At 33.0% G+C, this 27,343-nt stretch overlaps 1 protein-coding gene across 1 annotated transcript; it reads left to right on the forward strand.

Moving 5' to 3' along the window:
• The first annotated feature begins 1,235 nt into the window (after positions 1–1,235).
• Positions 1,236–27,343, forward strand: LOC114324289 (sialin-like). The gene is made up of 10 exons (XM_028272093.2): positions 1,236–1,455; positions 12,101–12,333; positions 18,306–18,530; positions 18,582–18,666; positions 19,543–19,709; positions 19,802–19,954; positions 22,521–22,653; positions 22,704–22,859; positions 26,877–26,962; positions 27,144–27,343. The coding sequence occupies exons 1-10, from the start codon at positions 1,365–1,367 to the stop codon at positions 27,315–27,317; spliced, it is 1,503 nt and encodes a 500-aa protein (XP_028127894.1). The 5' UTR covers positions 1,236–1,364; the 3' UTR covers positions 27,318–27,343.

Raw genomic sequence — 27,343 nt, forward strand, 5'->3', positions numbered from 1 at the left:
TCTCAAAAAAATATATGGAACATTTTTTACTTAAAATGAATATTTTTATCACTTTTTGCGGTCAAAATATAATAAAAAATTTCCACCCTCGAGATGTAGCCACCCCCATGGTAAAAGAGCCTTTCGGCACCATATAGATTTTGATCCTTGGACTATTCACTACTTATTCTCAAATTTTCAAGCAAATCGATCCATTCTGTAAAAATTGCGAGGTGAAAAGCTTCGGTTCCTGGACTAATATGAATATTACGTGGCGCAAAAATGTATTTTTCTACGAGCGTGCAAAAATGTCTACTTTCGCGCACACATTTTAGTTTAGAAAGTTTTACTTTTCCGCACGCGTGTTACTTTTCCGCACGCGGTTTTTACTTTTCCGCACGCGTGTTAATTTAGATATGTTAATATGGCCTTAAAGTAATTATAATACATGCAATAAACTAATATTTAGATATTATTTACTAATTTATTTCAAATATATCTTATTGTGTTCCTGTTTTAATGAAATTAACGCGACAATTCAATGAAATAAAATTATTTTGACATAATATTCGAAAGTCAAATCGGTAGACAATAACAGTCGTTTTGAATCATCGTCATGGAAACCAAGATCGTCGTCATGCTAACTAATTATATTGAAAGTTTGGTTTTGACAACCTTGTCAAACAATTAATTTGTGTATGTATTTGCATATTAATTAAATTAATTGATTAAGATTTGGTAATTTTTTAAAGACTCGTAGAAAAAATATTGCTCCTAACTCTTGCAGAAAGTCTCTTTTCCGCACTCCCGTGCGGGACTGCTTGCCGAACTCCCGCTTCGCGTCGTTCGGCAATCTGCAGTCGTGTGCGGAAAAGAATGGCTTTCTGCACTTGTTAGGAAAATAACTATTTCATTTTGATGGAAAATAAGGTTATAGTTTTATTTTGAAAGATTTTTTCATGATATTTGCTGAAATTTGAAGTAAAACGTGCCGCAAAAGAGCAAATATTATGGAAAAATCTTTCAAAATAAAACTATAATTTTATTTTCCATCAAAATGAAAATTCATTTTTGCGCCACGTAATATTCATTTCGGCTCTTTTTAGCTTGAATATTTTATTCGTCATTCATTTTTACCGCGTTTAGCGTTCTTTGTATTCTTGTAGATTAGACCCTGTATATTAAACCTCAATATTCTAAACAAAAACTGTACTTCTTAACGCGCTGTTCCTTTTTAGCATCTAGCAGTCAGCGTCATTATTCAATTGAGACTTTAATAAGGTTTATCACAATTACGAACCTCCTAAAACATTCAAATAACCATATCGTTATTTTGGAATTATAAAAGAGTTTGATAGTTAAAAAAGTGTAAAACAGTGTTAATTATGAATTCTGCTTGTATAGAGATGCCACCAGGCTTGTCCACCCTCAGGAGAGGCAGTATTCAGATCCAGAAAGCTGTCAAAGTTGTCAATGGTGAGATCTTACATAAATATTAATTATTTCCGACCAATTATACATTAAGCAGCAAAATTAACGCACCACCTTAAAATGGGACATTTTTGATGTCTTGAATTTCCTAAACATAAATATTAATTATTTCCGACCAATTAAACATTAAGCAGCAAAATTAACGGACCACCTTAAAATGGGACATTTTTGATGTCTTGAATTTCCTAAAGCTCTTGTCTGATTTGAGTGATTTTTTTAATATGCTATATCCTTGCTCTTTAACAATAACTTTGAATAGTATTATTGCTAGACACTTAAGTTGTCATTATATACCGGGTGTACCAATCATACTGTGTTTTTTTTTTCTAAATGTTCCGAACACCCTGTGGAATATTCGAGCATTTATAAAATGTTGAAAATAAAACTCACTTTTATCCTTACTCTTTCTTGACATTTTGATTTTTAATTTATTCGCTTATGTTTTATAATAAAAGAGATATGTACTTTTATATTGCAAATGAGGTTTACTATTTGGTCTTGAACAATATCATTCCAAATTTCGAGAGCTACTGTTTCTACCTCTTGTAAGATTCTAGGAGGTGGCAAACGCTTTCGTAGTCTTCTGCCAATTATGTCACACAAACGTTCGATTGGGGTTAAGATCTGGACTATGCGGTGGCCAATTCAAAGGCCGAAGATTTAGCTGTTGTAAATATTCGGTAACAGTTCGTGCAACGTCAGGTTCTGATTATCGTGCATTAGCAAAAAACTGTTACCAATGTAAGGAGCCGATAGCATAGTAGATAAGTCCTTCACTATGTAAGGTTACTGGTTAAACACACTCATCGCGGGCCAAATTCCTTGTAGCGCGTTTTATTTCCACCAAACAACAAAAAATATTAAGGACTTAATTGAATAAATCGAATAATTTTCACAACAAATCAGAACAATTTTTGACCATTAACAATTTGATATTTGATGGATTCGACCGTTACTTGATGGAAGTTCATTTTATCTAACAATAAAACACTGAAAACGTTTGTTTTCTATACTTCCACAAAATTTATTATAACTATGTGACTTCTGCCGAAACAGCTGTAGTCACATAGTTATAATAAATTTTGTGGAAGTATAGAAAACAAACGTGTTCAGTGTTTTATTGTTAGATAATTTGATATTTATCAATTTTTCAATTTCTCATAGCACACTGTATGCTTGATTATTAAACTAAACAGAAAATGAGGATTTATCGACGAAAAACATGGCTAGTTGTTAAAGTACCTAACTTTTTTTATTTTCCAATATAAGCGCATGAATGAAAAAACAAAATATTAAGAAAGCCTAAGGCTACAATTGAGTTTTAATCTCAACATTTTATAATTGCTTGAATATTCCACAGGGTGTTCCGAACTTTTAGAAAAAAACACAGTACGATTGGTACACCCGGTATACAATGACAACTTACCTATATTGTAATAATCTTATTACAGGGATATTGTTAAAGAACAAGGCTATAACATATTAAAAAATAAGTCAAATCGGACAAGAGATTTAGAAATTCAAGAGATCAAAAATGTCACATTTTTAATGTGGTGCGTTAATTTTGCTGCTTAGTGTAGTTATTAAGGTACCAAGGGTATTATAAGGATAATAACGCTTGAGGTCAATGGTGTGATATACGTTGACGAAAAGCGTTATTATCCATAATTCCGTGGTGCCATCAACGTTTAATGTCCGATTAAATATTCTTTATATGCAAAAAATTTGAATGAATTTTGAATTAATTAGTTTTCAAATAAGTACATTTACCAGCAATAGTCGTAACGTAATTGTGGTAACCATAGTTTTATTTAGGTTGTTATTTGTCAACTTGACAGTATTTAACTAGTTATTTAAATTTAATACCCTAGGGTGTTATTTTGAAAAATAACGCGCTAGGGAAATATATCGTTTTTAACTGACTTTGAAATCATGTCAATATTTGTCAAATAATATACCAGTCGAACATTAATAGATTTAAGAGCGTCGGCGCAAAATGTTGGCGAAAGCTCTTTAAATGCATTCATTTTTTCGAATCCTGAGAAAACTAATAAGTATTTTTTTAAAATTTAAATGCATAATGAAAAACTACATTATGGCCGAGGCCAAAAGATCCTCAAAACTTATATATTTTATTATTTTATTTTATTTTAATAAGTTACAGGGGTGAAAATGTAGAGAAAAGTTAGTGTGATTTTTAATTTCAAATATTTCATTCAAAAGAAACTTTTTGTGTATTCTAAGGGAATTTCTGCCCTCAGTAATAACGTAATCTTTCATTCAGCGTTTAAATTTTTCAAAAATATTTTTTAGTTTTTTCAGGATTCGAAAAAAATAATTCATTTAAAACGCATTAGCCGGAAATTTTGCGCTTATGCGCTAAGTGTTTTCTTATTACCTTTTTGTTATTTTCCGTCACATTTTTGCTTTCTTTCCAAACATAGTAATGATCAAAACCTGATCATTATTATGTTTACTAAATTTATTTTTTATACTAATTTTTATAATTGAGTAACCTATTCTAAAAACAGGTACAGTGGAACCTCGATAAGTCGGATTAATCGGGACCGCGGTCGATCCGGGTTATCGAAAATCCGGGGTAGCCGAAGAATATGGTAAAAATTAATAAAACACGGTATATGTACTTACAGATAAACTCCATTATAATTGCAAAAACATGAAATACATAATATGCACAGTACATCTAAATTACGTACAGTTGTATTATATCCAGTAGGTATTGTTTATTTCTTGGTAAGAAACTTAATTTCACTGGTCAAAGTGAAAAAATGTTTGTTTTGTCTGATGAAAATGGGTCCGGGTTAGCCGGACTTTCGGGTTATCGGAGGCCGACTTATCGGGGTTCCACTGTATTAGTATAATATACTGATTATATATAATAATTTTAATAATTTTTATTCTTATTCTTTTTCTTCTTTATTTGGTGTTGACATGACTTTGTCTATTTTTCAATATGCCTCCAGTAGGTTGTCGTTTCAACGTTTTCGTGGTCTTCCCACTGATGGTCTGCCTATTGGAGCGACTTCATTTCTACTCTTTTGTTTGTTATCCAGTTATTAATGTTCTCTACCTTACATCCCCGTCGTATATCTGTACCATAGTGTCTTACCATCAATTTTTCGAAGGGTTTTAATCTCTGCTGTTTCTAGTATTCTTTTAGTGTGTGAAATCTCAGTGTCAGCTCGTGTTTCTGCCGCATATACATATTATTCATTTGTTTTCTGATTGTTTTATTTCACCATTGTTTCATTCAGGCAACCTGCGGCTTACTTTTTGCTCTATTCACTTGATCTTCCACTTATGTGTCGAGCTTTCCGTAGATACTGTGATGCCTATATATGTATTTAAACTACCGTAAAATGGGGTGACTTTGACCGATTTTGTACTTTAATCCTATAAAAATCATATTTTAAATTTTGCTACATTTTTGTATATGCAAATATGTTATGGGTTTAGGCGTCTACTTTCAGTAGCTTAGATTATAATTACAAGAAAATAATCATGACAGAAAAAAAATAAAAAATGCATTTGAAGGGGAAGACCCCATCTAGGGGGAAGTTGACCGTATATGCTTTTTGCCTGTTAAACTTATTTTTCTTTTAGGTGGGGTTAATTTGACCGTTTTTTAAACCATTTTTTCTTAATTCGTTATATCGGTGGATTTAACAACCCTTGGAATATTAATTCTTTTTTTTTAATTTAAAGATGAATTCTTAGATATTTTTAAATTTGAATCGTTAAAAATAATTTTAAAAATTATACAGGGTGGCTGAAGTATATCACAATAGAAATTTTTCTATGTTTTCGGTCAAATTCACCCCAGCGGTCAAAGAGATTTGTAGTGAATCGTCTGCATAGCAAATTATTTTAACTTGTTTTTCTCCCATCTAGATATTTGTCTCCCTATTTGAAGAGAGGGATTATGATGCTTGATCTCCATTATTGTGGTACTCTATTTTGTTCTATTATTTTTAGGATTAGTTTTAATAGTCATTTGGTCGTATCTTATCCTCCGTACTTTAGGACTTCAGTAGATATTCTGTCCTCTCCTAGTAATTTTCTATTTTTTAATTTCCTTAATGCTTCCTTTATCTCTCCCTACTCAATGTATATGTTACCGGCCAAGACCGATTTCAGGATAAACTAGTTTAGCCTAGGCCGGACTAGTTTATCCTGATATTAATACAGACATTGCAGGATAAACTAGTATGGCCTAGAGAAACATATGGTAGGGGAGCAAAATATGCTAAATTTGCAGTCACTCGAGCGTTATGGGGACCTATTGGGTTGTGATTTTTAGGTCCGAAAACCAAAAAAACATAAGTACAATTTTCCATTTGAGTGGTGACTTTCCATTTTTTAATTTAATTTTCCATTTCCAACAATCGTTTTTTCCGATTATAGCGCCATCTATCCATAATTCGAAAAAATGTCTCGAATAAAAGTTGCTTATTTTTACGTAAAGAATCCAAATCTTCAATAAAAATTTGGGGGTCCCATTTAAGATTTTAAAGTAACTCCTCACTTCACTTCCGAGGGGGGTCGTGTTTGGTACCATTCGATAGATTTTTCAAAAACATTTTGAAAGTGTATTTTGCAGTTTTTCGATCTGATGTTCATTTTGGGAAATATCGCGGGGTTTGTATTTAAAATTTTAAATTTACCCCCACCCTTCTCCGTGGGGATCATGTTTATTACCATTCGATAGATTTTTGAAAAATATTGAAGAAGTATTTTTTAGTTTTTCGCTCTGACTTTCGTTTCGCGAAATATTCGCTTTTTTGTGAAACTTTTGAAAATGCGTCCCGCATAAATCGTCAGATTTTTGAAATATACACTCTTTTACATGTATTTTACTTGCCTTATGTTAATCTGACAATTTCGATCATTTTTAAGAATAGATTTTTTTTTTCGGGACCCCTTAACGAACTTCTCTGTTTAAGAGTAAATATATGGTAGAGGTACATCTGCAGGGTACCAGGTTTCTCCCCATATGATAATCTGACGCGCTCGAATAACTGCAAAAATCCCCGCTTGGGCTCCCCTACCATAGTACACATAAATAAAACAGGATAGTTTCCGAAAGTTGGCTGTATACCGTCGAGTTAAGTAACTTTTAACGTGAAGTAAAAACTGCCTGGTGTAATTGGTATAAAATTTAATTAAAAGTTGGTATTAAAATTTTAATTCTTAATTAAATTTTATACCAACTACACCAGGGAGTTTTTGCTTCACGTTAAAAGTTAATTATAGTACATATACCTACAAAGCCAAAATAAGTAGGTAAACTGAATAAAATACTCTGTAATTGAAAAATATCCATTTATATTGAAACGATAATAATTCGTCGTTAAAACTAACGGGCAATTGGTAATACCTACAAACAATCAAATTATAAAATATAATCAGTTTTTTTTATAAAAGCAATAATTATACCTCAATTATAAAAATTATTATTTATTTCTCCACGGAGTGCTTTAGTGACACTTGCGACATTCCACTTTACCTTCTTGCACTTGCATCTGTTTGTGGAACAGTTTTTGATCCAGCTGCAGTTGATAAAACCTTGTCCTGATCCAACTGAATCTCCTCGTAGCTGTAACCCTTAACGATTAAGCAAAGAGCCTTGGTTTACATCTGCTACCTCTAAAAAAATTAATAGCAATGGTCGATTTCTGACCTGAAGCAAAAAATGAAAAACCTTTTAAAGACATTAATACCGCAAAAATTAGATAAATTATTAAGTAAGAAAAAATAAAACCCACAATATAGTTACTGTACCTACACCACAAAGTTGGCACTAAACTTGGTGTACCTACTTCAGAAACTATATTTGGGTTTTATTTTTTCTTACTCAATAATTTATTTAACTTTTTGGGTTTTAACGTCTCTAATAGGTTTTTAACTTTTTTTTCAGATCAGAATTCGACATTTGCCATCAAACTTTTTTATAGGTAGCAGATGTAAGCTAAGGCTCTAATATATCGTTAAGGGTTGCAGCTACGAGAGATTCAGTTGGATTAGGACAAGATTTTGTCAAATGCAGCTGCAACTGTTCAAGTTGTCAAATGATCAAAAACTGTTCCACAAACAGATGCAAGTGTAGGAGAGCAATGATACTACGCAATTCTAAGTGTCATCAAAGTACTCCATGGAAAAATAAATAATAAATTTTATATATATATAACACCGGTTTATAGCGTCCTGCGCCTTCCGGTTCCTATTCTCCAGCCGCGTCGATCTGTCCAATCTCCTGGTCGGAGATCTCTCTCAGACATGGCTTTCTGGATTCCACTTATCCAGGTTGTTTTCGGTCTGCCCCTTTTCCTTCTTTCCGGGGGTTGCCATTCCATTATTAGCTTTGGGAGTCGATGTTCCTCCATTCTTTGTACATGGCCATACCAACAAAGTTGTTTTTGTTGGACTTCTTCAATTATGTTTGTTTTTCTATTCATAACATCTCGTACCCGTTCATTCGTTATATGTGAGACTCTGGAGATGCAGGACGATCTTCGCCAGAAGTCCATTTCCAGTGCAAGCAACTTCTGTTCTGTTCGCTTATTCAGTTGCCAGGTTTCACATCCATACAGTACCACGCTTTTAAAGATGCTATTATAAAGCTGTGTTTTCTTTTCTTTTGATATGGTTTTTGACCAAAGTAGCGAGTTCAAAGCTCCTATTACCTTCTTTCCTTTCATAATTCTTTCCTCTATTTCGAATTCTGTCCTTCCACTTTGTTGGATTCTCGTTCCAAGGTATACATAATCAGAGCTTGGCTCGATAACCATATCATCCTCTAGATGTAACTCACTTTTCTGTCCTCCTATACACATATATTTGGTTTTCTTCATATTAACGTATAGGCCCCATTTTTTGTATTCTCGAAACAGCCGGTTTGTCATAAATATTAGATCATCTTTATCCTGGGCAATCACCACCTGATCGTCAGCAAAATGCAGTGTGTATAATGTTGAGTCGTCGTTTAGCTGGATCCCCATTCCAGAACACGATTTGCGCCACTTATGCAAGACCTCATTTATATAGATTTTAAACAGTGTTGGCGATAAGCTGCATCCCTGTCGTAGTCCCTTATTCACCATGAAGCTATCGGATAATCTGCTGTTGATTTTTATGTTTGCTTGGATATTGTTATAGAATTGTTGCACTGCTTTTATTAAAGTTATATTAATAGGGGATTTTTCCAGGACTTGCCATAATTTACAAAGTGGTACGGTATCATATGCCTTAGTTAGATCAACGAATAGTAGATGTATTTCTCTGTCTCTGGCTACTTTTTTTTCATTGAGTTGGTTGAGCGTGAAGATGTGGTCGATACAGGATCTTCCTGCTCGGAATCCTGCTTGTTGTTCGATCTCTATAGGTGCATATTCATTTTCTATTTGAGCTTTTAAAGTTTTCCCATATAATCTGCTAAAGGTGCTGGTTACAGTAATACAGCGATAGTTCTTGCAGTCTTCCTTGTTACCCTTTTTGTGTATTGGGGTTATCCATCCTGTTTTCCAATTTTCTGGTATGTTTTCTCCATTTGTGTAGTTGTTGAAAATTAAGGTTATTAGTTTGATCAATTTTGCAGTTCCATTTTTTATAAGTTCCGCTGGTATTCCTTCTAGACCACATTATAATTACGTAAATTTTATAATTTATATATTATAATTTAGGTATAATTATTGCTTTTATAAAAATTTACACTGATTATTTTTTATAATATAATTGTTTGTATTACCAATTGTCGATTAGTTTTAGCGGCGAATCATTATCGTTTTAGTAAAAATTATAATTTTCCAATTAGGGAGTATTTTATTAAGTTTTTCTATTTATTTTGGCTTTGTAAGTATACTATAATCTTTATACTAGGCCGTACTAGTTTATCCTGTAGTGTCCGTATTAAAGTACTAATAAACTTTAGAAGACCAAAAATAAGCATTTTTTCAAGATTTTTTTCTCAGAACCTTTATTAAAAATTAATATAAAACTGTTTGCATATTAATATCTAACACTTAGAGAATACAAAAATTATATCTTTTTTCATTTATGCTTGTACACTAATATTGTAGAGGGTGCAAAAGTCGAGGCCTCGAAAAAAAGTGGTTCCGATGGCGGACAGTTAATCTCTAATTAGACAAGGCGAAAACGACGGGTTCGAAGGGAAAAATATTCCCATGGGATTTTTTTGCATAATCACATTCGTGATATATCCCAGAATAAGGTTCAAGAAGTCGCCCACGTGAAAAGTGGGCCAATTTTTTTTTAACAATTTTTTTTAATCAAATTGCAAGAATCAATATTTTTGGCCCGAACAATGTTTTCTTTTATTTTTTGGACCATTCTAGACAAAAAAGGTCTCTTATAATTTTTCTCTAAAGTTGATCGTTTTCGACTTATAAGCAATTTAAAATTGAAAAAAACGAAAAATGGCGATATTCAAGGCTTAATAACTCGGTTAAAAGTTATTATTATGAAAGTCAATATATGACAAAATCAAAGTTTAAAGCCCGCCCTACAAGATCCTGAAGAAATTTTTGTCATTATTTTATTACTAAGCTGTTATTCTTAAGTAATAATAATAAGCGCCATGCACGTGTGCGGCCGCTGTAAATTATGAGTGCGAGAGAGAAGCCATTCTAGCAGCCCAATTGTGCATCTTACTCGCACTCACATTTACAGCGGCGTCAATACGATCTAACCGCTCAATGTTATTAATTAAAAATAACAGCTTAGTAGCAAATGAAAGACACAGATTCCTTCAGGATCATGTAGCGGCGACTTTAAACTTTGATTTAGTCACTTTCTGACTTTCATAATAATAATTTTTAACCGAGTTATTAAGTCTTAAAAATGGCCATTTTCGCGTTTTTCAAATTTTAAATTGCTTATAACTCGAAAAAGATCAACTTTAGAGAAAAATTATAAGAGACCTTTTTTATCGAGAAAGGTCCAAAAAACCTAAAAAAAATTAGTCCGGTCGATAAATATTGACTTTTGCAATTTGATTAAAAAAAATATTAAAAAAAATTGGCCCACTTTTCACGTGGGCGACTTCTTGAACCTTATTCTGGGATGTGTCACGAATGTGATTATGCAATAATATCTCATGGGAATATTTTTCCCAACGAACCCGCCGTTTCCGCCTTGTCTAAATTGAGGATTGGGATCTCTAAAACAAAAAAAAATGTACGGCATTTGAAAAAGGAAGGTTTTTTACGTGACAACTTATCACCATTAGTGAAAAATCCTGCAAAAGAAAGATTTTAGGGAAATTTGAAAAATTTTTGTGAAAAAATCGCCCTTTTTTCTTCAGTTTGTCATGGTTAAAAAATATTTATTTTTTAATTTTTGGTCAAATTGTTGTAAATTGTCACGTAAGAAACCTTCCTCGTTCAAATGACTGAGATTAACTTCCTCTATAATATTAAGATTCCTGTATAATATTCCTCTATAATATTAAGATTAATCCTCTACAATATTAGTGTACGTGCATAAATGAAAAAAGATATATTTTTGAAGTTATACTTCTCTAGGCGCGATTGAGAGTAAAATTTCATAATTCTGCGGGCATGCGCACACAGACAGTATGTACTTAGTTGCAATGAATTGTTCAGAATTAAAAAACGGCTGCAAACTCTGGAGCGGAAACAGATAAGAAGTAGAGCATTGGACTAGAGATCGAGAGGTCGCGGGTTTAAATCCCGGACGATTCACGTTTTTTTTAATTTTTGGTAGTTTTAATAAAAAAAATTTGAAAGTGGTAGGTAAGAAAGTTAGTTTAATATTTAAATAAAATGCAAATATAAACAGTTAAGTATATTTATTTCGTTGAAATTATTTAATAGAAGTATAACTTCTTACGTGCGTACAAAGTACACACACATTCTTTTTTTTTGTACTCTCTAAGAGTTAGATAATAATATGTAAAAAGTTTTATGTTCATTTTTAATAAAGGTTCTGAGAAAAAAATTCTTGCAAAAAATGATTATTTTTGGTCTTCTAAAGTGTACTTATCAGGATAAACTAGTCTGGCCTAGACTAAACTAGTTTATTCTATCGCGTTCAGGACAAACTAGTTTGGCCAGAGAACAACTGTTCTGTGATTTGGGCTAGTCCAAACTAGTTTATCCTGAAATCGGATTTGGCCGATAACATATATTTCTTCGTTTGGTGTATCATTATAGTCACCTTTAGAAAATAGAGATCGAAAGCAGTCTGCCCATTTTTCCTTCTGTATATGTTTCGTTTTTACTATTTTATATTTTTTTGTTCCGTTGAAGTCGTGTTCCATCGGATTTGAGAAGCTCTGCCAATCTGTCACTCGGTTTTGATTTGTCTGACTAAAGTGTTCCGTTCGTTTCTGATTCATTTATAGTGACTGTATGCCTGGTGTGTCTGTTTTGTTCTGTAGTGTAAAATGGCATTATTTTTTCTTCACATTTTATCTTCACTTTCTCTCTAAACCATGGAGTTTTTTTATATGTTAGTGTTCGTTACTCTCCTCTCTCCAAGGGATTCTGTTACTGCGTTAATTATTCCAACTTTTAGATGTTTTCAGCTTTCCTCGATGTTATCATTTTCTATTCTGTATATTATATTTTAGAACAAATTGGAAACAGACAAGTGCTCGCTGTTTTCGTTTTTACTGGCTTCGTACTTTGTGGTGTTGTGGAACAAAGTGCATCTGTAGCTCTTAGAGCAAATAGTACTTCTAGTTACTCAGCCGCAGAATTTGCTGAATATGTAGAAAACACCAGCTTTATTACACGGTACTGCCAACCGCCCTCTCAGAAAGAAAATAATGTGCACGTGGTGAGGTCCATACCGCATATTGAGGTAACAATTTTTTCTATTTTTTCATTTTTTTTTTGTTTTTTTCTACGACAATTTAATACGGAGTAACAAACTGTTTTATTCTTCTCTTACAATGTATATATTATATACACTGGATACCATAAAAATATTACAAAAACGAATAAAATCCTTTATAAAAGGTATATTTGTTAAAATCCCTAAAAAGAGCTACATCACAGAACTAGTTTTCTATCGGATGACCGATCATCATCAGTGCTTACGTGATTTTAACATTCTAACCACCAAAATACAAAAATATGTGGCTAAAAACCCTTTACAATTGATCCGTCATGAAAACATAGATACATTATATGAACTTAAACATGGATATATAAAATATCCAATTTATTATGCTCTAGGTGCCATTGAGCTCGAAATTGACTTGTTCACATGCTGACTATATGGTAAAAAGTGACTTGCTACCATATAGCAGACTTGCCACCATATAGTCAACATATATGGACAAGTCAATTTCGAGCTCAATGGTACCTAGAGTATAATACATTGGACATTTTATATATCCATGTTTAAGTTCACATAATTTATCCATGTTTCCATGACGGATCAATTGTAAAGTTATTTTACTTTTACCCACATATTTTTGTATTTTGGTGGTTAGCATGTTATAATCACGTAAGCACTGATGATGATCGGTCATCCGATAGAAAACTAGTTCTGCGATGTAGCCCTTTAGGGATTTTAACAAATATACCTTTTATAAAGGATTTTATTCGTTTTTGTAATATATGGTTTACAGCAAACTACAAAAACTTTTTCGTCGTGGATTTTTATAAAGTTATTAATTGAAAATTGCATCGAGTACAATATACCACTGGTTCTTGCCATTGTTGATTACGAGAAGGCTTTTGATGCTATATAGTTTCAGACAATTGGAATCTCTAAAGCAAAGTCGAATAGATTACAGGTATACACCACTAATCAAAAACATCTATGAGAACGCTACACCATGTATATTATGGTAAGACAAGGAGACAATATTTCACCAAAATTGTTCACGGCAGCTCTAGAGTCAATATTTAAGAACATTCAATGGCAAGATATGGGCATCAATACTTATAGATGAAAACAGATTAAATCATCTGATGTTTGCAGATGATGTTGTATTGATCTCAGACAACTTACAAGATAAAGTTTCTACAATACATTTGCTTAAGACTCTGTCTACGAGAACAGGATTAAGAGAGAATAAACTTTGATAAAACTAAACTTATGACAAATCTCGCAATGATCGGAAATATAACTATTGACAATAATAAAAGCTTTTAAGATGTGGCTTTTTAAGAGAATTTTGAAAATACCATGGACCGATCATATTATGAACGAAATGGTATTGCACAGAATGGGAAGAGACAGAGAATTTTGACCACCATTAAAAAGAAAAAGACAGCATATTTGAGGCACATTTGAGGAAAAGAGTAGTAGTCCAGAGAAATAAGATTTTTCTCGTGATACATCCCCTTCCAGCCCGAAACCAAATTTTTTGAATAGTATGGACATCTATATTAATAACTTATATGTTTCCTGCAGCCGATTTTGATGATATACATACATAGTTATAAACAAATGAAGATCAAAAAACGGTAAATTTTCTCTTTTTTCATGTTGTTCTGAAGCTATTTCCTTGTGGCATTTTTATAATTAAGTATTTTCTATGGTAAATAAGCCACAATTTTACTAAAAAATGAATTTATTAACGTTTCGTTATTTCTCTTTTTTCGTCTATTACTAATGGTAGGGGAGCCCGAGCAGGGATTTTTGTAGTTACTCGAGCGCGTCAGATTATCATATGGGGAGAAACCTGGTGGCCTGCAGATGTACCTCTACCATATATTGGCTTAACATAGGGGAGTTTGTTAAGGGGGAACCGAAAAAAAAAATTATCAATAAAAATACTCGAAATTGTCAGATTAAGATAAGGTAAGTTAAGTACATGCAAAAGAGTATTTTCAAAAATCTGACGATTTGAGCGGGGCGTAAGTAAATGGGTGAGTTAAAAAGTTTCACCAAATAAAAGCGAATAATTCGCGAAATGAACGTTAGATCGAAAAACTAAAAAATACGTGTTCAATATTTTTCAAAAATCTATCGAATGATACCAAACATAACCCCCTCGGAAAGGGGTGGGGGGTAAATTTAAAATTTAAAATACAAATCCCGCGATATTTCGCAAAATACGCATTAGATCGAAAAACTGCAAAATACACTTAAATCAATATTTTTGAAAAATCTATCGAATGGTACCAAACTCGACCCCCCACGGAGGTGGGGTGGGGGGTTACTTTAAAATCTTAAATAGGAGCCCCAAATTCAGATTTGGATTCTTTACGTAAAAATAAGCAACTTTTATTCGAAATATTTTTTCGAATTATGGATATATGGCGCTATAATCTAAAAAAACGATTGTTGGAAATGGAAAAATTAAATTAAAAATGGAAAACTCCCACTAAAATGGAAAACTTTATTTAACTTTTTTTGGTTTTAGGACGTACTCTTCGCACAACCCAATAGGTCCCCAAAGTGCTCGAGTGACTGCACATTTAGCATACTTTGCTCCCCTACTATAAAAAGTGAAGCATTCTAAACAAATTTGAGAATAAGAAACTCATAAATCATATAAAAAACTTCAATATGCAAACATTGCAAAATAAATCATAAATTTTGAGATTTTATAAATATTCATAGCTTATGTAAAACTTTTTGCAAACATTGCAAAATAAATCATAAATTTTGAGATTTTATAAATATTCATAGCTTATGTAAAACTTAAGTTAGAACCTTCTTATTACACGAATGCTGAGACTTCTTGTGCTCAAAATATATTTTAAATTTTAAAGCAATTGGTCAAATAGTTTAAAAGTTATTTAACCCATTAACCGCCAAGCAAAGAAATACTGCAATAATATGTAATATATTTGATTAACTAGAGTAAAATAAACTTATACATTCGTAAAAAATTTTTTTTACACTTTGATAATGGCAGGTGTCACAACAACAAAATGGTTCGTTTTCGAACCTTTGGCGGAAATGAGATATAAAAATTGAAATACACAATTTTATTTGTTGTGAAAAGTCTCAAAACATTTAGAGTGTAAATGGACCTGGAAGTTTTCATAAAGAAAAATAATATGGTTAGAACATTGCCTACACCTTCTTCAGCTTCTTTGTCAAAAATGAAGTCGAACGGCCCTCTATCCTTTTTAGAAATTATTTTAGATATTTGAAGTTTACACTTTCCAATCCTGTATCTTGCACTGTGCCAGTTGCATAAATTCGACGAATCGACATATTGTCTACTGTCTACAACACTACACATCCTCCCTTATGGAGCCCCCCCCCCTCCCCCACCCTAGATTATAACAAAACTGAATACCAGAATACCCGTCTTTCTAAAGGTACGTATCCACTATGTTCGTAATATTGGACCACCGAGGCACTGCCGCACGGTCTTTGGCGCACTGTTGCACGGTCCGGGAGCGCCAACCATCCACTATGTTCACGAACCTCTTGCACTCCGCGCTCCCTGCAACTGCTCCAATCGATACGGTATGCGTTCCTCTACATATAAACCGACACCAATTGGAACGCCGAGACGGAGCGCGCACTGTTGCACGGTCCGGGAGTGCCTACCATTCACTATGTTTACATACCTCTTGCGCTCCGCGCTCCCTGCAACTGCTCCCATCTACATGCATGCGCTCCTCTACATATAAACCGCCACCTATTGGACCGTTGAGGCGGAGCGCACACTGTTGCATCGTCCGAGAGCGCCAACCATCCACTATGTTCACGAACTTCTTGCGCTCCGCGCTTCCTGCAACTGCTCCAATCGATACGGTATGCGCTCCCTTACATATAAACCGCCCCAGATTGGAGCGCCGAGACAGAGTGCGCAAAATTGCACAGCCCGGGAGCGCCAAACGTGTCCACTATGCGGAGCAGTTGCAGGAGCTCGGAGTGAAAGCATAGTGGATACGTATTTTTACACATAATAAAGAAATATCCCAACAAATTACTGCCTGTGCATCACCTTGAACTTATTCCTGATCAGACAGGATTATATGTCGACTTCCGCCAATGGTTCGTTATCGAACCATTATTTTCAAACACGAGATTTGATGACTCAGAAATTATATTTTTTGTATTTTTATAACAATTGGTGTACAAATAGGTTAAAAAAATAATGTTTTAATTTATTTGACCACAAAAGTGTTATGCCGATAAAATTACTACAGTAAAAATAAAGTTGCGTCGAAGGATTGAAAATGTCGGATATTTAGAAAATATTTTTGTGATGAAAGCATGAGTTTGGAAATTAAACAAAATTAAATTTAGTTACACTTATATCTTCTGGTTGCTTAAAAAATACAAAGATTTAAAAGATATTAACGAATTGCCAAAAAAAAATCTACAAAAAAATGGTGCGTTTTCGCACCTTTGGCGCTAAATGGGTTAATTTGTTTATCCCAAATTAATTTTTTTTGCAACACTATAAGTCAAAAAATTATGAGGTTACAGTAATACTTCTGACAGTTTATGTAAGAAGAACGTCTATACTATTAACCTAATTAAAAAAATTACAAAAAGTAATTTTAGACAGTGTAAAATTATTTTACAAAATCATGTCAACTTTTTGCTTACTTATAAATAAAAACAATTAGAATAACTTTTTAACCGTTAACCGTAGAAAAATTATTTTATTATTATTTATCCATATTTAGAAAGACCGAATTTTTATTCACATTTAAAAAGAAAAACAATTATTCTAGGACAATTAGGGACGAAGTTAGCCACCCTTTTTATTAATTCACATGTTCTTGCAAAATAATTTTGCAATATTTAGAATTATGTTTTGTCATTTTTTTTAATTAAATTAATAGTGTAAATCTTCTTCTTTCATAAACTATCCAAAGTATTACTGTAACTTCATCATTTTCTGACTTATAGTGTTGCAAAAAAATTAATTTGGAATAAACAAATTAAATAACTTTTAACCAATAAGTGTATTACTAAGGGCGATTAACAATTGAGATATTTTAACGCGTGAGCGGTGCGAGCGCGTTAATGTTCGAGATTGTTAATCGCCATTTTAATTCACGAGTTCCTTACAAAACTTTTCCGTCGACCGTATTTTTCAGAAGCGGCTACTTGATTTTAAATTTTTTAGTGGGAATATAAATAGGTATATGTTTGGTTGCCTACACCACATGTCACTGCCAATCACAGAGCGTTTAATTAATTTATGCAAGCAATGTATGTTGTGTTGCCTATAACGAAATCGTTCATTAATAGAAAATTATTCATTAATTGGGGTCATTAATCAATGATTTTGAGGGTGTTAAAATTGATCATAAATGGACGGAAAATAACTATTAAACTATTTGACAAATTCCTTTGAAATTTAGGGTATGATTTAAGCATCAGAAGTCTCAGCTTTCCGTGTAATAAAAAAGTTCTAGGTTCATTTTTACATAAGTTATGAATATTTATAAAACTCAAAATTTATGATTTATTTTGTAATTTTCTAAGCAACCAATACGGATAGACATATTCAGCGAACGCCATATTGAAGTTTTTTATACGATTTATGAGTTTCTCACTCTCAAATTTGTTTAAAATGCTTAACTTTTTGGTTATAGACGAAAAAAGTGAAAATTTACCGTTTTTTGGGCTTCATTTGTTTATAGCTATGTATAAATATTATCACAATCGGCTGAAGGAAACATATAGGTTATTATTATAGATGTCCACACTACTCAAAAAATTTGGTTTCGGCCTGGAGGGGGTTGTGTCATCAACAGGATATTTTTTTTCCTTACTTCTCTGAACTAATTTATTTGTATTAAGTAGTATGTAGTATTTTGCTTAATAGAACAAGGTAAAAAGGTTCAGCTGTCCTTTTTCAACTTCATACCTTATTAGCTTACAGTTTTCAGATTCCAATGACACGCACAGACAGAACTGAATCGATCCTCAGAGAAGCCTTCATGTGGGGCACTCTCATGTCCCCTCTTGCAGGAAGCCGAGTGGCTGCTAGAGTAGGAGCGGAACGACTATTCGGTGTAGGGGTTCTGGGAGCAGGAGTACCAGCTATTATGGTACCTGCCTCTTGGCTAACTGGGTACCATGTTTTCATAAGAATAATTCAAGGTGTTTTTATGGTAAGTTTAAGAAATTTGTGATCTTAAAGATCTGAATCTAATGAGTTTTAGGGCGCTACGTGGCCTGCTGCCCACATGTTAGCTGTAACTTGGATAAAACCAAAGCACCTAAGCGGATTTGTGTCACTCTATACAGGTATTTACTAAAAAATATTATTTGTTGTAATCTACTGTAGTAAAACTTTGAATGAAAATAGTTTCTATCCTTTTGTGATCGATACTCACAGGAGGGACCTCAGATGTTTGACTTCAAAAAGCGTATCTTTGTATAGACAATAAAGTCGACTTTACTAATTAGCAAGACATTTACTGAACACACATACTACACGTTACACTATACGATTGCGAAGTCAAAGGTACCTTGTCAATGGCCATTAATTGTCAAGGCATTAAGCTAAATAAAAAAACTTCCAAATACTGGCCACAAATATTTCGTGAAAACATTGTGGCCCATATTGTCGGCCCTCTTTTAGGCCGAGGCTTTACTTCAAGCGGTACTTGAACGTTTCCTCACTGTGTCGCTTATTTTTAACCGCTGATTTTTTTCGGACTTTGTTAAAATCGCTGTTTTCCTGGCGACTCATCAATAGTTCCTCTTTATCTCTGAAGTATAACTTAATCCAGTGATGGTAAATAAGATGGAGGAGGCAGATGATCCAAATACGACGAGATCCAATTTCCTAGTTTTCGTATGACAGAAGCTGCCTTAAAACGAAGCTGCGTTTGCCTTGTTCGTTCCTGATCTATTCTTGTTCAACAATATGCTAGGTAATGAATGGTCACTTTCAGGAGGGCATGCCAGGAGATAGCTTTAAATCTGTCTCATTAAATTTAGCCTCACTAAATAATATTTAAAAAAAAACATGCATATACATTTTTATTGTACACTATAGTGACAAAAAAATATATTCCGACATAGACTAGCTTTAAATCTCCAACTATTCCTAGTATTCAATTTTATACACTGCTGCTTTCAATACCATGGTAAAAACGTCAACTTACTCTCTTGTAGCTGTAAATCTGGGTTACGCCATAGTGGGTATACTAGGGACTCTTCTGGTAAAGCAGATGGGAAGAGATTGGTTAAGCTATCTTATAGCTTCTATAACATTTTTATGGTACTTTCTTTGGTGGAGGTTTGTGGAGGAATCATTACAGCCAAATAGACCAAAAAGGGATGTATGTATAAAAATTAACAGTAACTATTATACACAATTTTAAATATTTAAAGGATAACATAGTTTTTTTATTTCGTTTGTTCTTTCTTCTAGGAACACAAGAATTTACCATGGAGGAGGCTTTTGGCTTCAAAACCAGCTTGGTGTTGCGGTATAGCAGTTATTGGCAGCCAGTGGGCCGATGCTACTCTTATGCTAGGTGTTACTAAGTACCTTAAACTAGTCTACGGGTTTTCCATTGGATACGTAAGTTATACATACAGTACATTTTTAAGCAGTATGGTTACAGAATGGTGCATAAAGAGCAAGAAAACCTCTAATTGTCATAGCTATATACTATCCAATAGTGAGGAGAAAAGTCATAGCTGATTTAATTGTGATACACCAGGGGTGGGCAAACTTTTTTTAGTAAAGGCCACAAAATATTTTTGGTCTATTACCGAGGGCCCCAATATTTGTCACCTTAAGACATGTTCGAATTTTTAACTTTTTACTAATTTTGTTTAAGGGGGGCATGGTTTGAAATAAAAATTTCAAGCACCTTTTCTTGAAATTTGTTTGAAATTATGGTAGAATTATTTTATGTTTAAATTAAATAAACATATTCAGTACAATTCAAAGATTATTCAAAGAAAATTCAAGAACAAATATTGAAAAATAAGGTGGCAAATTTTTACAGGCAGCTCCAAAAAAATGGATTTTGCAGTAGAACTCGTCAATCGATGATATGAAACAAAAAATTCAAAAATATTTTATTAGCTTATGAGTTTTTCAAGGTAACGCTGTTGAGTTTTTTAGTTTTACCGATTTTTGAGTTTTGATATCACTCAAAATACTAGTCAAAATAACGTAATTTTTGTAAAAAAGGGTGAAAATCAACATATTTACTATTGTTAACCAAAACATGTCTCGACAGATTTACCTCACAAAATGTGTAAAGAAAGTTTATGAAAAATTTCAGATGGATCTGTCAAGTAGGTAGTGTTTGAGTTATAATGTCCACTGCCTTTGAAAAAAATAGTTTTGAGAAAAACGCGTTTGGTGTGACACCTTTTATTTCAATTTGTTTTTTGTCTGTCAAATCGTAAAGTGATGCACGCCAGAATATGTTCTGGAATCGGAGAGTAATTTACAAAAGAGACGGGAACAGCTGTTGAACGTTTCTCACTACGCTCAAGCTACTGCAAAGCGAGTCGAAGGTAGGGATATTAAACATGCTTTACTTCCGGTAATTTCACTCCGGTCAAGCTGAAAATTTTAGAGAGTATTAATTTAAATTTATTTGACGTTTCCATTTCCACTTCGGAAATCCTTATCAAAATACAAAACATTAATAAATTATGCATTTATTTAATTAGTTTAATTTATCAATGTTTTGTATTTTGATAACGATTTCTGAAGTGGAAATGGAAAGGTCAAACGGAAAGGAAATTTAATTTTAAACTTAAATTGTGGCTTATTCCCAAATAAAATAGTAAATTCTATTTTCACATTGCTATTAGTTACTTAAATATTTGCATAATAATTTATGCACTTATTTAATTAGTTTAATTTATCAATGTTTTGTATTTTGATAACGATTTCCGAAGTGGAAATGGAAAGGTCAAACGGAAAGGTAATTTAATTTTAAACTTAAATTGTGGATTATTCCCAAATAAAATTGTAAATTCTGTTTTCACATTGCTATTAGTTACTTAAATATTTGCATAATAAATTATGCATTTATTTAATTAGTTTAATTTATCTATGTTTTGTATTTTGATAACGATTTCCGAAGTGGAAATGGAAAGGTCAAACGGAAAGGTAATTTAATTTTAAACTTAAATTGTGGCTTATTCCCAAATAAAATAGTAAATTCTATTTTCACATTGCTATTAGTTACTTAAATATTTGAAGGGAAATTCCGTGCTTAAATAGATGCAAACACGCATCATACGTAATATGCAACACGCGTCATTTAAATAAAAATAAACAAAGTTATAAATTTGAAAAATCTTAGATTCCCTTCATCGTTTTTGTTTTCTTTGAAAGAATTAAGTAATATAAAAACATGCACAATGATTTAATCCTATTGAACGAATAATTAACAATATTAGTTATAATTAAAATGACGTTGACATTGACTACTTGCACAAAATATTTTTGCACAATACCTGCTCATGGATTAAGCAGTGAAAAATAATAACTGATGTTCTGAAAATTGTTCATGGACGTAATCTTTAAGTTTTCTCGACATTACAATATTTGCTCCTCTTAAATTTGGTGATCCGTCAGTTGTTACACTTACTAGGTGGTAACAGCGTTAATTTAAAATTTTCCAGACAGTTCCAGACTACTTAAAAAATATCGGTTCCATTTGTTGAAATTTCGTGGATTTCATTCTGGTAGCCGACAAAACTCTGCCGGAAACCCAAATAATTGCCCGCGTTATGTTGAAAATTTGCGGAAAAATCACCCGCTGTGAAAGCGTTAATTAATAGCTGCATTATCTATATTTATTTATTAAATTAGCAATAATAAAAAAATCTCTAAATGAAAATAATTCATGTTTTTTCCGCGGGTCGCAAAAAAATGTATAAAGGGCCGCATGCCGCCCGAGGGCCGCACTTTGCCCACCCCTGAGATACACCATCATAATAACATCAGCTGGCAAGACTACATTCGTTTCCTTCTCCCCATCTTTTCACGGTTATAATGTCAGAGGTAATGGTTATAATAATTTTAAAGGCGTACCGGTTTTCTTCAATATTTACTATTTTATATCTCCATTACTAATTTTTAATTTTTGATTGTTTCATGTAATCCTTCTAAGGAAGATGTACTTCAATATATGCCTCACATCGGTCACTTCGTTGCTGCAATTGGTTTTGGGATAGTCGTAGACCACGTCAGAGGATCAGGATTGATCTCTACAACTACCGCCAGAAAATTCTTTGTCTATCTATGTAAGTTTTATATGAACTACTTACCGGTTTATTCATAATTTGTGTTGTAGCTCATTTTCCACCAGCTGCATTGATGTTCGTTCTGGGATACACTGGCTGTGATCCACTAGCGCCCGCAGCACTGTATATAGCTGCATTGGTAATGACTGGAGCTACTCCAGCTGGAGTGTATTCTAGTGCAGCAGACATTGCTCCAAATTTTGCAGGTAGGTTTTAATTATCGAAATATAAAAATGCACTTAGGAAATAGTCCAAAATATATTCAGAATCATTAATAAAAATCATCATCATCATCATCATCAGCCTCTCTCAATCCACTGCTGGACATAGGCCTCCCCTGTTTGTCTCCAAAGTGTTCTATCTTGTGCTTTCTGTATCCAGTTTTTTGTTGTCTTTCGTAAGTCGTCTTGCTACCGTGTTGGTGGTCTTCCTCTGCTACGTTTATCGGCTGTTGGTCTCCATTCAACTAGCTTGCGAGTCCATCTTCCGTCCTTCATTCTAGCAACGGGTCTAGCCCATTTCCATTTTAAGTTACAGCTTCTTTCAATGACGTCTATGACCTTGGTCTTAGCTCGTAGATCTTCGTTTCTAATCCTAAAAAAAATGCTAGTAATAATATGCAATAGCGGAACTAACTATAAAATATTAATTTTTTGAGACCTGTGATAGTGATTTAACAAGACCAACTTCTTTAATTTTACAATAGGTACTTTAGTTACCAGTGGCGTAACAAATTCCGTCGGGGCCACCCCGCAGAATTGGAAATGAGGCTCCTTTAAAAAGTTACTAAATGCGAAATGTGTAACAACTACCTATATGTGTTACACCCAGTAAATGAACGTAAAATATGGCGATACCGTGTAATTTTCAGTGTCGCCACCAAAGTGGTCAACTCAAGACTTATCGAGTTATTTATGAGTAAAAATGTGTTTAACAAAAAAACACGTTTTTAGTCGGAAATAGTTCAAAGAGTAAGTATTTGATCTAAAAAAATATTGTTAGCAAAAATGTAGCTTATAAAATAATGAAACAAAAATGAAGTTTATCAATTCAGTAAAAGAAAAGTTGTAGCCCATGAAAAGTTTTTCTTATTCGTCAAATTCCAAATCGAATATTTCAACGTGAAATAACCAAAAAATTAAATACTTTTCCGGGAAAACTCATAAGAACTTTTTTAAAGTGTTTAAATAAGCTTTATTTTTATTTTTTACAAAAGTTTCTAGCATCAAAACTAAGCCAGTTACGTTCAAAATACAGTTAGTCCCATTTTTGGGCAAAAAAATTGTGAAAATCTCCCCCTATTTAGCACACCAAATGAAACTAATCATTATCGCATTAAAAATTACTTAACTTTTTTATATGACCTGTAAGTTTCACCGGTTCAAAGTGCTTATTTTTGAAAGGGTTCTAGGTGAAAGGGCTTGAACGAGTCATTAATCACAAGTATATGCAAATTTTAAACAGCCATATCTTAACCAATTTTTGTCTTACAGAAAAACAAAATAAAGCCAAAATATTTATAAAAGCAAAACCTACATTTTTTACTGTTTGAGATTTTTCGTATCACTAATACTTTTTAGGTTATTTTGAAAAAATAAAAAAACTTTTTTTGCTATGAAACCAAATGTTTTCAAAAATAAGAACTTCGAACCGGTCAAACTTACAGTTCATATAAACAATAAATATTTAAAGTAAATGGTAAAGCTAACGATAAATTTTATTTGGGGTGTGAAATAGGGGAGATTTTTACGATTTTTTTTACCAAAAATAGGGCCAACTTTATTTTGAGCGTAACTCGTATAGTTTTGGTGCTAGAAGCTGTTATAAATAAAAATAAAGCTTTTTTTAAGCAAAAAAAAAAGTTTTAATTAGTTTTTCCCGAAAAGTGCTTCATTTTTTGGTTATTTCAGGTTGAAATATTCGGTTTGGAATTGGACGAATAAGAACAATTTTTCTTGAGCTTCAACTGTGCTTTTACTGTGTCGATAGACTTCATGATTAAGTACACCATTTTTTTATCTTATAAGCTACATTTTTGCACAAATATTTTTTCTATCTAATCTTTAATTCGATAAATTACTTATTTTTGAGTTATTTGCGAAAAACCTGTCTGAGGACGTGGTTATTTTGTTGAAAAGTAAATATTTTCACTCGCAAATGACTTGAAAAGTATTAACATAGATAAAGAAACTGTATAGAACAAAAGTTGCTTATAATTAGTAAATTTATACATTTCCAGACTTATTTTAAACGTATGTTTTTCACCCCGAGAAGGGGTGTCACTCCCCAAAGTAAAATCAACCAACGGCATAAGTCCAACTTTGAAGTGGAGTGTAACTAGAACTTAAATCCAAATTGTCAAGCAAATACGTCCGTCGTGACGCCGATAATTTCACTCCAACACTGTCATTTACTGCGCTATTAGTGTATTCATGCATTGTTTATGACGACTTACATTTTTCATCTTTATTGGTATAGAATAAAATAGAACACAAATTACTAAATAATTACACTAGTACATAGTATTATTCTATGAGATGAACAACTTTCTTCGTGCACTACTATCAGCGAATATATCTACAATTTTATTAATTCGGATGGGCAACTTTATTTTCAATACTGCACTGCTTAAAAATCGTATGTATGCGAATAATATAACACATTTTTACATATTTATATTAGACGACAAGATGGGGTCCCTGACATATTGCCCCCCACACCCCCTGTAAGCTTCATGCAGCGGGGGCCTCTGTTACGCCTCTGGATAATTGTATCGAAATACTAAACATAGGTAAAGACTAAAGAGAAAACCTATTTCTAGATTTAGAGATATTGTTCTAAAATTCGGAAAATTGCAATTCTCAAATCTTTCAATAGTCACGTACAAAGCATTATAGTTTATTGTCGTCACCATAAAAGTTCGGGACACCGGAAAGGATTAAGTTTCTAGATATAAGATGATTCACTTGCTGAATACGCCTATTTAATTGACACTTTTAAATTTAAACAAACAACGTAAAATAATATAACAATAACAGATTTTTACATAATATCAGACGACAAGATGGGGCCCCTGATCGATTGGGGCCCCACCGCAAGCTTCATGCTGCGGGGGCCTCTGTTACACCCCTGTTAGTTACACCTTCTGTTTTGTACTACACTTACTTCGTATTTATCTAGAATAGTTTTAATTTTTTGTTTTTGTTATTATATTGTTTGTTGTTTTATTGTTATTTGTGGTATAATTTTTGAGTGCAATTTGTTTTATACTTTTGTATTTGGATCTAGAAATTTAGTTAAACTTCACAAACATTCAAACTAGACTCAGTTGAACCGTCAGGTTCGCTCTCTCTCTCTCTCTCTTTCTCTCTCTATCTCTCCTTCATTTGGGCGGGCAGTACGAAATCGGGCCCAACAACTATTAATGCAAAAGGTGTATAAACACTTGTAGATAAGGTTAATGCGAAATTGGGCCCAGAGATGTTAGCAGGTAGAAGGAAATGTGTAAATATGTTGAAATTATTATTAAAAATTATTACAATAAATAACTTCTTTATTAACAAAATACAATGTTTTTTTTATGTATTTATCATCTGGGCCGAATTTCGTATATACCTTTGCATAGAAATTTTGGTCCTGGGCCCAATTTCGTACACATTAACGGTTTGTTACCTGACTCTGGGCCCAATTTCGAATCGTCCATTTGGGCATCCTTTCTTTCTCAAATATTCTACTCATCATTTGTGATAGCACGTCAATCCCTTTCTCTCTTCTAATTAAAGAATATCATTCTACATGTCATTTAATGTTGTCATTTCTTCTATACAACACAACATCTATCTAACTTTCCCCTCACCTGCTACTATAGGTAACACACTGGTCTTCATTATTCGTAAAGAATTTATTAATCACAGTCAGATGCCATGCCAATGCAACGTCAATCACACTATTTCCTTCATCATTTCTTATTCCCCCATCCTGCATAAACTTTATATAATACATACAGCAAACAGGAATAACTTCGACAGGAGTATCGCCCAAAAATTCCTCTGGGTTTTCCAAAATTCCTCTTTTTCCTGTTTTTTACACCGTACCTGTGGGGCATAGGAACAAATAAATATGATGTTCACGTTGGTATCTCTGTATTCAGTTGGAAACACATTATATCACTTCTTTTGGTGTGGAAACAGTGTAATCAATTATTAAATGTTTTATATTTATAGGAACTGTATTTGGACTTTGCCAAACCGTTGGAGCTGCAGGTCTGCTAGCTGCAAACTACGTAGTTTTTGAAGGACTCCATGGATCAGTGAGTATACTGTCTAAATTGCAAACATCATATTATTTAATATGTGTATGAATTTTTCAAATATTTTTTATATATAAAAATAATTGACACTACGTCTCAACAACTATTTTAATGTAAAGTAAAATAACTTATGAGTTTTATGGTCTAAAATTATTAAAAATATGTATTTTTTCATTTCCAGTTTGCAGGATGGTGGCGACTGATCTTCGGTACTTCGTCGGTAGTCCTTTTGTTCACTGGAGGCTACTTTATGATGATGGGCAGTGGTTCCATTCAAGACTGGAACGCACCAGGGAATGTCCAACCAGAACCCGAACCAGAAGAACCTTCAAGACTTGAATCTGTACTAGAATAAAAGTAATAAACTTATTTTGATGTTTA

This window comes from Diabrotica virgifera, chromosome 1 (genome assembly GCF_917563875.1).
Source record: "Diabrotica virgifera virgifera chromosome 1, PGI_DIABVI_V3a".
NCBI classification, from domain to species: Eukaryota; Metazoa; Arthropoda; class Insecta; order Coleoptera; family Chrysomelidae; genus Diabrotica; species Diabrotica virgifera.

Excerpts from the sequence above, each read along its gene's own strand:
- LOC114324289 (XM_028272093.2), top strand. The coding sequence starts at position 1,365 with ATGAATTCTGCTTGTATAGAGATGCCACCAGGCTTGTCCACCCTCAGG. Across the intron at positions 18,667-19,542 it reads ATTTGTGTCACTCTATACAG|CTGTAAATCTGGGTTACGCC; the intron begins GTATTTACTAAA and ends ACTCTCTTGTAG. Across the intron at positions 19,710-19,801 it reads CAAATAGACCAAAAAGGGAT|GAACACAAGAATTTACCATG; the intron begins GTATGTATAAAA and ends TCTTTCTTCTAG.